The sequence below is a fragment of the Chiloscyllium plagiosum genome, chromosome 9 (genome assembly GCF_004010195.1).
Source record: "Chiloscyllium plagiosum isolate BGI_BamShark_2017 chromosome 9, ASM401019v2, whole genome shotgun sequence".
NCBI lineage: Eukaryota > Metazoa > Chordata > Chondrichthyes > Orectolobiformes > Hemiscylliidae > Chiloscyllium > Chiloscyllium plagiosum.
The window spans coordinates 65,880,449-65,892,975 of record NC_057718.1 but is presented as its reverse complement, the minus strand read 5'-3'; the positions used below and the strand labels follow the sequence as shown (position 1 = coordinate 65,892,975).

General features: G+C 40.2%; 1 protein-coding gene across 1 annotated transcript in view; it reads right to left on the bottom strand.

Annotated features, from left to right (window-relative positions):
- Positions 1–4,002: 4,002 nt before the first annotated feature.
- Positions 4,003–12,527, bottom strand: part of ipcef1 (interaction protein for cytohesin exchange factors 1) — a 158,825-nt gene continuing 150,300 nt past the window's right edge. The window contains exons 10-11 of the mRNA XM_043696126.1: positions 11,851–12,038; positions 4,003–5,042 (exon numbers count right to left, since the gene is read on the bottom strand). Of these exons, the coding sequence (XP_043552061.1) occupies positions 4,920–5,042; positions 11,851–12,038 (311 nt within the window). The 3' untranslated portion in view covers positions 4,003–4,919. The remainder of the gene's footprint in view (positions 5,043–11,850; positions 12,039–12,527) is intronic.

The following is a 12,527-nucleotide window of genomic DNA, read 5'->3' as shown; positions in this document are numbered from 1 at the left end:
AAAGACCTTGCCTATTTACCCTATCTATGCCCCCGTGATTTTATTAACGTCTGTAAGGTCACCTCTCCAATGCTCCAGGGAAAACAGCCCCAGCCTGTTCAGCCTCTCCCTATAGCTCAAATCCTCCAACCCTGGCAACATCCTTGTAGATCTTTTCTGAACCCTTTCAGGTTTCACAACATCTTTCCGATAGGAAGGAGACCAGAATTGCATGCAATATTCCTAAAGTGTCCTAACCAATGTCCTGTACAGCCACAACATGATCTCCCAACTAGAGTGCCACTCCCACAAGCCAGGGAAAAAATACCTTGCCTATCCACCCTATCCATGTCCCTCATGAATTTATAAACCCCTATAAGTCACCCTCAGCCTCCAATGCTCCAGGGAAAATAGCCCCAACCTAGTCAGCCTCTCCCTGTAGCTCAAATCCTCCAACCCTGGCAACATCCTTGTAAAGCTTTTCTGAACCCTTTCAAGTTTCACAACATCTTTCCTATAGGTGGGAGACTAGAATAGCACATAATATTCCAAAAGTGGTCTAAACAATGTCCTGTACAGGCATAACATTCCTATACTCAGTGCTCTGACCAATAAAAGAAAGCGTACCAAACAGCTTCTTCACTATCCAATCTACTTGATACTCCACTTTCAAGGAGCTATGAACCTGCACTCCAAGGTGTCTTTGTTCAGCAACACTCCCCAGGACCTTACCATTATGTGTCTAAGTCCTGCCCTGATTTTCCTTTCCAAAATGTAGCACCTCACATTTATCTGAATTAAGCTCCATCTGCCACTCATCGGCTGCTGTTCATTCCTCCATGGGAAATGTTGTTCAATGACTGGAGGAGGTGATTGAGATCAGACTACAGCAACCATCAGAAATGAGACATGGCTGACAGAGGGATACAGGAAGGGAGGGAAGCAGATCATGTCACAGCATGTGAAGGAAGAAGAAGAGGTGGTCCTGCTCTTGGGCCATTTTGAGCAGTGATTGCAGAAGGGAATCATTCTAAAGAGCAGGATTTGTTCTGTCAATGGTGGGGTCCTTGGGTATGATGGTATGAAGGTGGAGGGAAGAGTCATTATTGGAGGTGGAATGGAATGGGTGGTAAAGGGCAGACTCAAGGTCACAGTCAGGTATTGGAAGGTCTCATGGATGGTCAAGGAAGTGAGCAAAAGAAGTGACTTGGACAATGGGCTTAAAGATGCTTTTAGCATAGAGGGGAGATATAGCAGAATGGTTCCATAGATGAGGGATTTCAGATACATGTCAGGTTGGGTAAGTTGAAAGTTTTTTTCATTGGTGCAAAGGAAGTTGAATTAGGCATTTGATAGAAACATAAAAGATTATGTCAAGGATAGGTGAGGCAGAAAATAATTGTTCTCATTAGTTGATTGTAAAATAACTAGGGGACACAGATTTAAGGTTTTGGGAAAGTGATGTAAGAAGGAGAAAATTTTTAATGATATTGACTTAGAACTCTGTTTACGAGAATGGCAAAAATGGATCACTGATTTCAAAAGGAAATTGAATGGGTACCTGAGGGAAATAAATATGTTGGTCTGTGGGATTAGAGCGTGGAAATCAATTGTATTGGATTGTTCTGAGAGTTTTAATGGGTTGAATGAATAGTTTGTGCCATAATGACTAATCATAATATGATGCTCAGAGCACAAAATATTTTAGTAGTTAATTTATATTGTTTGCATGCAATTTGGAATTCTTTACCAGACCTCCAAACTAAAAGACTTGTTGGGCAGTGTAGTTGCTCAATGGTTAGCACTGCTGCCTCACAGCCTCAGTGACCCGGGTTTGACTCCTTCACCGGGCGACTGTCTGTTTGGAGTTTGCACATTCTCCTCATGTCTGTATGGGTTTCCTCCCACAGTCCAAAGATGTGCAGGTTAGGTGGTTTGATCATGCTCAATTGCCCATAGTGTCCAAGGATGTGTAGGTTAGGTGGATTAGCCATGGGAAATGCAAGATTTTGGGACATGTTAGGGGGTTTGGGTTAGGGTTGGTGTAGAGTCAGTGGGCCAAATGACCTGCTTCCACACTGTAGGGATTTAATGATTGTATGGAGAGGGTGAACAATGATTCAGAATGTTTCCATGCTCATGAAACATTTTTCCAATTTGTAAAATATTTATTTAAAATTCATAATAAGTTCAACTGATGTCTACAACTGCCTGTAAGGCATGATGTGGACGTGCTACTGTTGGACTGGGGTGGACAAGATCTGAAGTCACATGACACCCGATTATAGTCCAACAGGTTTATTTGAAATCACAAGCTTTCGGAGTGCTGCTCCTTCCTCAGGTGAATTTCACCTGACAAAGCAGCAGTGCTCCAAATGCTTGTGATTCCAAATAAACCTATTGGACTATAATTTGGTGTCGTGTGACTTTTAACCTGTTATGTAACTTGTGATGCCAAGGCATGCAAGGCTGTGGGCTGAGTGCTGGAAAATGGAATTAGGATAGTTAGGTTCTTGTTTTTGATTGGTGCAGACTTGACGGGCTGAAGGATATTTTTGTGTACTCTATACATCTATGTCTATAACTGTATGATTTACAGGCTTAAAGTTGATACAAAGAACATAGAACAGTACATCACAGTAAAGACACTTTGGCCCACAATATTATGCCAAGCATTTGTCTTAGTCTAAGATCAACCTAACCTACACATCCCTCCATTTACTGCCATCATGTGCTTGTTCAGCAGTTGCTTAGATTAGATTAGATTAGATTCCCTACAATGTGGAAACAGGCCCTTCGGCCCAACTAGTCCACACCGACCCTCCGAAGAGTAACTCACCCAGACCCATTCCCCCTGACTGATGCATCTAATTCTACGGGCAATTTAGCATGGCCGATTCACCTAACCTGCACATATTGGACTGTGGGAGGAAACCGGAGCACCCAGAGGAAACCCATGCAGACATGGGGAGAACGCGCAAACTCCATTCAGACAGTCGCCCGAGGCTGGAATCGAACACGGGTCCCTGCCGCTGTGAGGCAGCAGTGCTAACCACTGAGCCACCGTGCATAAAGAACCTACCTCTAATATCTCCCCTATACCTTCCTCCAATCACCTTAAAATTATGACTCGCTTGATAGCCATTTCTGCCCTGGGGAATAGTCTGGCTATCTACTCTACCTATGCCTCTCATTGCCTTGTAAACCTCTATCAAGTCACCTCTCTTCCTTCTTCTCTCCAGTGTGAAAAGCCGTAGCTCACTCAACCTCTCTTCATAAGGCATGCCCTCCAATCCAGGATCTACCATCCTGGTAAATCTCCTCTGCACCCTCTCAAAAGCATCCTCATTTGACCAGAACAGGATACAATATTCCAAGTATGGTCTAACCAGGGCTTTATAGAGCTACAGCAAAACCTCGTGGCTATTAAACTCAATCCTACCATTTATGAAAGCCAAACACCATATGCGTTCTTAACAACCCTATCAACTTGGGTGGCAACTTTAGGGATCTAGGTACATTGACCCCAAGATCCCACTGTTCCTCCACACTGCCAAGAATCCTGTCTTTAGTCCTGTATTTAGCATTCAAATTTGACCTTCCAAAATGAACCACTTCATATTTATCCAGGTTGAACTCCATATTGGAACAATCAGAAATGTAGGAATGTAGGGGAGAGATGGCTTGTGGCAGTTATTGTTTACAGTTCCAGGGTAACAGGAAGGTTCAAAGGTAACCAAGGGGGTAGGAATGGTTATGTTGGGTGGCTCAAGAGTGATGAGGGTGGATGGGAGGAGTGTGTGAGTCATGGCGGTGGAGATATGTGTGGGTGACGGGGGAGATAGAAGGTAGACAAGAGGGCCTGAAATGTAACACACACCATTTTTAGAATTTTCTTTGCATTTGCAGCTTCTTTGAATGCACAGTGGTTCAAAATGGAAGGGGGTGGTCTGGTGTGGGTGGAATTCATATTGTACATAATTAGCCAACTAAAGAGATTCCTACTATTGAGTTAACCAGATGAAAGTCACAGGCAAATATATTCTCATCATTTTTATCACAGCATAATTGCACAGTGCACACAGCTTAGCACGATCTATACCTGTTGGGAAAGGGTTCTGAATACACACAGTCAATGAGTCTATGTCTACTGGGGAAGGGGATGAGTACACACAGCCTTATGTTGGTTTGTATGGAGATAGAACATACAGAACATGGAAACTAGCCAAAAAAAAAACATTTTCACAGTTTATTCTGTTTTATGACACAGCTTTGATTAGTACAATTAAAATATAATGTAAATGTAAGCTTTGTTCACATCTGTACAAATTACAAAGTTTGCTTTCATCAGGAACTAATGAATTAAATGCACGAATTGGTCTATAGTTGAGAAATTATCAATATTTTCACATTTCCTTCAATGAAATTTCACACATATCAAATATTATGCTGTGTGAAAATGAGTTTCAATAGCTGTGACCATTTGAAGCCCAACACTGAATGCAGAATAAATAAAATCTCACAAAAATAGAATATGTGAATGCACAATTGTATTTTCACCTGGAGAATGTCCTCAACCACACACCTGTGAATCTTTTATACTTACAAATAAAATAGTAACTCACAACTATCAGTGCAATAGTGCATAAGTTAAATAATCATTTGTAAGTCCTTTACTGTAGACAAAAAGGACTTTACATGTCTATTTCTAAACACACCAGTTACTATTAATCTTTTGATGGCCTTCATTGTGCTCGAAGTATCAGCAGATTGGAAGTCCAATGCCTCTTAGTGCTTCATGAAGCTGTAAAGCTTGACTAAGGCAATTAAGTACCATATTTTGATGAAGTCATTCTCAACTCTTAAATGTCTGTTTTTACATAGGATGTTGGCTGATCCTCCAAAGCAATATTTTTATTATCAGGATAGGTTTTAGCTTGCTATGTTTTACAGATATCCTGCATCAACAACGAGTAATCTTCCTTCCACTGTCTGAAGTTCTCTGAGGTTAAGTGCGAACTTTCCAAGAGTTGGTTTATGACTGCCAAGTCTGCTTCTTTGGCCTAGTTAATGCAGAGGAAAGAAAGAAAAATCAACCATAACTACCATGATCCAGACAACCATGTTTAGCCACTGTAAAAATAATTTATACTATTATACCAGATCCTGTAAGTGCATTTCTCTTTAAGGCAAGCATATTTGACACATGGATTTTCTTACATTTGAATAAAATTTAATTCCCAAAGAGGGCAGGGCTGTCCCTTCAAAACAGTTTGCTAAGTAATAAAAGAGCTCCATTCCTGATGAAGGGCTTTTGCCTGAAATGTCGATTTTCCTGCTCCTCGGATGCTGCCTGACCTACTGTGCTTTTCCAGCACCACTCTAATCTAAATTCTGGTTTCCAGCATCTGCAGTCTTCACTTTTGTCCAATAAGAGTGCAAGGGTAAACCTGCTGAATACACCTCAGATTTTACCTGGCTATCGAAGTTCTCATTAGATCCATAAAAGAATTCAGTTTGGAAGGATGCCAGTCCTTGCTTATGGGTTAGTAGCAGTAGAAAGGTACATCTTATGTACAAAACCTCCCTTTGCAAATGGACAATTTGTTTAGAAAACCCATCTACTAGATCAGCACATATTATGGAGTTTAATATCAAAAAAGTAGAAAAAAAGGTGTTGGAGAAATTGATGAGATTGAAGGCTGACAATCTACAGGACCTGATAATCTACAGAGTACTTGAGTAAGTGGCCCTAGAAATAATGGATGCGTTGATGTCCATCTTCAAAGATTCTTTAGACTCTAGATCATTTCCTGCAAATTGGAGGGTAGTTCATTTAAAAATTTGGAAAGGCAGTTGGAGAGAAAACAGAGATTTATAGACCCGTGAGTCCATAATTAGTAGTAGAAGATACTAGAATCTGTCATCAAGGATTTTATAGCAGAACTCTTGGAAAACAGTGGTAGCATTATTGGGTAGATCCCAGCTCCTCCTGATATATGTGAATAATTTAGATGAAGGAACTAAATGTAATATCTCAACATTTACAGATAACATAAAGCTTTGTGGAAGGGTGAGCTGTGAGGAGGATGCCAAGATATTGCAATGTGATTTGGACAGGTTCAGTGAATGTGAAAATGCGTGGGAGATGCAGTATAAATTAGGTTTTCCACAAACTTAGGCAGGCAGATTATCATTTGAATGGCTGTAAATTGGGAGAGAGGAATAGTTAACAAGACTGGGGTGGCCTCATGCACTAGATGCTGAAAGTATGTGCACAGATGCAGCAGGCAATATTGAAGGCATGTTGGCCTTCACTGCATGAGGATTTGAGCACAGGATCAAGGAGATCTTGCTGCAACTATATAGGACATTTGTGAGACCACACCTGAAAAAATACTGTGTGTTGTTTGGTCTCCTTATCTGTTCTTGCTATAGAGGGGTGCAGCAAAGGTTTACCAAATTATTTCTGGAATGACAGGACTGATGCATGAGGAGAGATTGAATTGGTCAGGACTGTATTCACTGGAGTTTAGAAAAATAAAGTGGATCTCATCGAAACCTATAAACTTCTAATAGGTCTAGTCAGCTTAGGTACAGGAAAGATGTTCCCAATGGTGTGGGAGTCCAGAACCGGGGTGGGGGTGGGTGGCTGTGTGCACAGTTTAATGACAAGGGGTAAATCTTTTAGGATTGAGATGAGAAATTTCTTCATTTGGAGAGTGATCAGCTTGTGGAATTCACAGTAAGTGGTTGAGGGCAAAACATTGTGTTTTCAAGGAGGAGGTTAAAATAGCTTTTGTGGCTGAAGAATTAAGGGACATAGAGAAAGGGTAAAATTAGGTTATTGGACTCCATGATTAGTCATGAGCAAGCTTGAGGGGTTGATTGGTCTCCTCTGGGGTTCCTTCCTTTCTGATTTTGTGTTTCTATGAAGACAATTGAGATCACGTGCTAAGTCTTCCTCTTCTTTTGGCTAGATCAGAGTACTATTGAGATTTCTGGAAGAGTTTTTGCTGTGAAGCCGAATAAAATTTCTCTCCTTAACTTATCAAACTCTTCTCATGAATTACCTACCAGCTCCTATGATGTATCTCATGTCATCAGTTGATACTGGATCAAAACACCAGCATTCCTTATACCCACAGCACGTTTAAAAGCCCATTGTATACCTGGTTGAGCCTTGACATTCCAGAACTGCAATGCTCGTTGACAGAATCTAAAAATATTGGTGAAGGGGAAGATAGCACCATGATTCTCCAACAGTGACCTGGAGGGTGGTACAGAGGAGTATTTTTCCTGGATGGCCGACAGAGGAGTCTGCACCACCAAACCCCGCCAACCTCTACTGAGGTTGCCACTCAGGTGAGAGTCCCATTTATAGGGTGTGGAGGAATGGCCAACAATGCAGAAAGAAAGTCAATGACCTTCTCTGCTCCACTCTTGTGTCTGCTGTCTCACACTCAATCTATCTTGGTTACTAGACCCATCTTCCACCAAGGCTTATGCTCTGCAGTGTTATTACATGCACATGGTCCCTCACTCCACCTCATTTTCCTGCACTTCCTTCCCCACAAACCTCATGCCACTGACCCTATAGACCCATTGTGCTACCTCAGACTTTAGGTGCATCTTACTATCTTTCCTCCATATGCACCAGCATTAACAGCTTTGCCACTCATTGTCATCTCACTAATTGGCCCCATTGTTCTCATTGCAGGAGAAGACAGACCATAACGGCAGAGAGAGTCCATATAGGTGGAGGAATGCTCAAAATCTCTGTCTTCATCCTCTACGAGGAAAGAATCCTGGCCCTCACAGAAGAAGACTGGGACTGTTGCAATGGGTATGCAGAAATGTCTTCAGGGTCACCCCATCAAACTTATCAGGGTCAAAAGGCGCCACAAGAGAACAGGCTATCTTCACTTGAGCTGTGGAATCAGGGAGTTGGATGGAGAGGAAGAAGAAAACCTATTGAGGACACTTTAATGGCACAGGTGAAAAAGGCTAGTTTGTCACTCTGTTTCTTTATAAATATTCCTGATGTTAATTTCAAGTGGTTGTTAGTCTCTTTGTATAAGCACTAAACAGATCATTACATCCAGTATCACCTCATGGCCACAGTTGCGGCTGCATGGATGAAAGTCTGTGCTGATAGTCGACTGCACCATCTGGAAGTAGGAGGCACAATGCAAACACATGGCATTAGATCATGATGACATCTTTGTCCATGTTCAATCAATATCTCTAATGTTTGGCTCCCTCTGTGTGCAGCTATCAAAGAGTAGTGACAGAGATAAAGTCAGGCAGTGTTAAGGAGGTGTAAACATGTAGTCTTAATGATAGCATGAAAATATGGTCAGAAGCTCATCTCTGATTCAAGGTAGTGAACAGACTGGCTAAATCTCAGCTTGTTGTTTGGGAAACAATGGATCCAGTAGCTAGGGAATGGAGTTTGGGTTGTCAACTGAAAACAATAACTTCTCAATATTTAATTGGTCGGAATTTGTGCTTCTGCAGAATTGGGATGTTGGATAAGCAGTGCTCATTTCGCAATGGGGAGGAGTTCAGACAAGCAGTGGTTGATCTTCCCAACTGCTAGTGTTGAACACTTGCACTCCAAAATTCACCATGCCTCTCATCTGGTTATTCCAGTACAGCTATAATATTGGCATTTACTTAGCAATATTGAAAATTGTCTAGGCATTTTCTGTCCATAAAAAGCAGCACAAATCCAACTAGACCAATTACAGCTCCATTGTTCTCCTCTCAGTCATCATCATAGAGATGGAAGGGGTTGTTGACAGTGCTATGAAGTGACACTTGTCAACAATTACCTGCTCACTGATGCTCCATTTAGGGACCACCAGGGATATTCAGCTCTTGATCTCATTACAGCTTTGGTTAAAACATATCAAAAAAGCTGAACTCAAATGGTGAGGTGACTTCCTGGAAATTAAGGCAGCATTTGATCAATATTGGCATTAAGGATCCCAAGCAAAATCAAAGGCAATGGGAAACAGGGAAAAACACTCCACTGGTTGGAATCATATTTATGGAAAATGGTTGTGGTGGTTGAAGAATAATCATCCAATCCTAGGACGTCACTACAGAACTTCTTCAGGTAGTCTTTGTTGATACTTACAAACACTTCAACACTGTTCACAATTCCTCAGACACTGAAGTAAATACTGAGAAAGGCCCAGCAGAGTAGATAGTGTAACCAGTAGAAGTTATATACTTAGATTTTCAAAAGGCTTTTTATAAAGTCCCACACAAGAGGTTAGTAAATAAAATTAGAGCACATGACTTGGAAGAGGGAGTCGAAGGGTGGGTCAGTAAATTTGCAGATGATATGAAGATTGGTGGATAGAGTCAGAATCTTTGGTGACCTTTAAGCGGCAATTGGATAGGTACATGGATGGGTGCTTAAGCTAGGACAAATGTTCGGCACAACATCGTGGGCCGAAGGGCCTGTTCTGTGCTGTATTGTTCTATGTTCTATGTTCTATGAGGTTAGGTAGAATACAATGGCATGGATTGAAAATTGGTCAAAGTACATAAAATGTTGAGGAGGAATAAATCAAGTTGGCAGGCTGTGACTAGTGGTGTGCCAGGTGGGCCCTGGCTATTTACAATCTATATCAATGATTTAAATGTAGAATTAAATGTAACTGTTTCAAATTTTCAAGTGGCACAAAACTAGGTGGGTGAGTGGTGAGAATACAAACATGCTTCAAGGGGATTTGGAGAGGATAAGTGAGTGGGCAAACATTTATCACATAGATTGCAATAGGATGAAATGTGAGATTATCCACATTGGTAGGAAAACAAAAATACAGAGTATTTCTAAAATGGTGACAGCTGGGGAAGTGTTCAACTTCAAAGTATTTCCTTGTTCATGAGCCACTGAAAGTGAACTTGCAGGTACAGCAAGCAATTATGAAGGCAAATAGCATGTTGATGTTCATTAGTGTAGGATTTGAGTATAGGAGCAATTGTATAAAGCTTTGGTGAGACCACACTTGGAGCATTGTATCTCCTCATCCAAGGAGTGATGTACTTGAAATACAAGGAAGGTTCACTAAACTAATCCCTGGGATGGACAGATTGTATTATGAGCAAAGGTTAAATAAACTGGACCTATATTCTCTGGGATTTAGAAGAATGAGAGGAGATTTCATTCAAACACATTTTTTTTTACAAGGAATTACAGGGTAGATGCAGGAGGATGTGTCTGTGTGGATTTGCTCCGGGTGCTCCGGTTTTCACCCAGTCCAAAGATGTGCAGGTTAGGTGAATTGGTCATGCTAAATTGCCCATAGAGTTAGGTGCACTAGTTAGGGGGAATGGGTCTGGGTGGGTTACTCTTCAGAGGGTTGGTGTAGACTAGTTGGGCCGAAGGACCTGATTCCACACTGTAGGGAATCTAATCTCATTGAATGTGCATTGGGCTCAAAAGTCTGAGTGGTTTACTCCTGCTCCTATGTTGTATGTTGTTATGCTTCAAGGAGGAGGAAGTGCTAAAGAACTAAGCACCTAACCCAATACTGTAATGATCTTAACAAGGCAAATGCTGGAAGATGTAGCCAGATGGGGAGGAATCATTCAGAGGGGAGATGTTGTTACTGGTTTCCAGGTTCACTTTAAAAACAACTGGATGATACCTGCTTTGTGCTGCAATGGAAAACCAGCAAGTATAAGCTTGTTAATACATGATGATAGAAGTGACAAATCTGTTAGCAAAAAGTAAGACCAACCTATTTTCTATTTAATTGCATATGCTATAAGGAAAACAAAATATTGAGATAAGAACTCAGCAACAGACAATAAACTTGGAAACATTGTTCAAAGTTATTCTGAGGATGTCCATGCTTGGGCATTTTTTAATGAGGGCAAGGATAGTCTAAAATTAGCAGGTCAGTCTCTCCCTGCTGTTGGTAGGAAACAATATTGACCAGTTGAATAAACTTAATAGACATCATCTAACACTAAATGAAAAATTGCTCCTTCTTATGATTTCCTATTTTTGAATGTCAGGCATTTATTTTAGTATGTACAAATTGAATATGATGTCCTGTTAAAAATAAGCTTAGAGTTGACCTCATGCTTGGTTTGAGAGGGGCTCACTAGTAATTTACTGCTTGTAACCAAAGCATGTCATAAAAATTCAATATGTACCCACAATAGAGTTCATGATGAAATTCTTCAATAGAGAGCCAGCATATCTGGAGCTCGACCTTAACAACAATCAAACTATACAGATACAAAGCATAGTTTGATGAATTCAACAAATAAATTCATTTCAGATTTCATATTAATTGATGTTGCTTGATTCCTTTCCTATTATGTTGGTCATGGTCTGTTAAAATGCAAAAATCTACTACACTTCATTGAAATTTTGAATTCTGCATGATGGATCATCATTTGGTTATGAAACTTTTATTTACATTTTATGATTATGCCTGGATGTTCCATTTTTTGAAATTCCATGATTACCTAATTATGTAGTGGCTGTTTTTTCATCATTATTCTTTTATGGGATGTGGGTATTATGGGCAAGACAGCAATTGTTAGCCATCCTTAATTGTCCTCGAACTGAGTTCAGAAGACAATTAAGTTCAACCACACTGCTATGGGTGTCGAGACTAGGCAGGCCAGACCAATGATGGTCACTATCACTGAGACCAATTTATATTAATTCATAAATAATGATAGGATTAAATGAATTTTAATTTCCACAGTACTATGTTTGGCTTTGACCCTCAAAAGTTAGCCTGGGCTTATGTCATGTTAACACTACACCAACACATACCCCATAAGCAATTATGTTTTCTCAAAAGATACAAACAGAAACTGATATACTTATACCTTCAAAGTACTGTTCAAAGTTCTGAATTTGTGCAATCTTTCATTGACAATAGGATTATTGCTACGTTTTATAAAGGATTTCCTGTAGTCCTTTCTTGATGAAAGCCGACGTTTTCCAATAGGTGAAAGACTGGCTTGCTCTAAGGATTTGTATAACTGTTCCATTTCATCAGAATTCTGTGGTTGTTCTGAAAGACAGGCGAAGAAAATGTTAAATGGCATTCTCATCTTCGTGAACTTTTGCATTAAAGCACATTTTAAATAAACAGAATGTTCATTAAAATAATTCCTGAATTACATTACTGATCACTGTGATAAAGCAAATTAATTGCATACTCTTGAATGTTGTACTGGATGCTACGAAATACTAGGAAGAATGTTTACTGATGTTCTACATCCTTGCTTTGCAGTCTGTCCAATAATAGGAGTGAATGGTGTCTCTTTTATCTCAGAAGGGTTTTAAAGTTCTTGTGTGAAATCAGAGACTTACAAGATGGCCATTTAAACTATTATGCTTGTACCAGCTCTTTGCAAGATCTATTCAATTCAACCTACTTGCTAACTATTTTTCCAATAACCTTCAAATATTTAATTTCAACTGTTTATCCAGTTTTCTTTTGAAACTTCTGATTGAACCTTATCCACCATTCTTCTCGACAGTACATTCCATATCATGT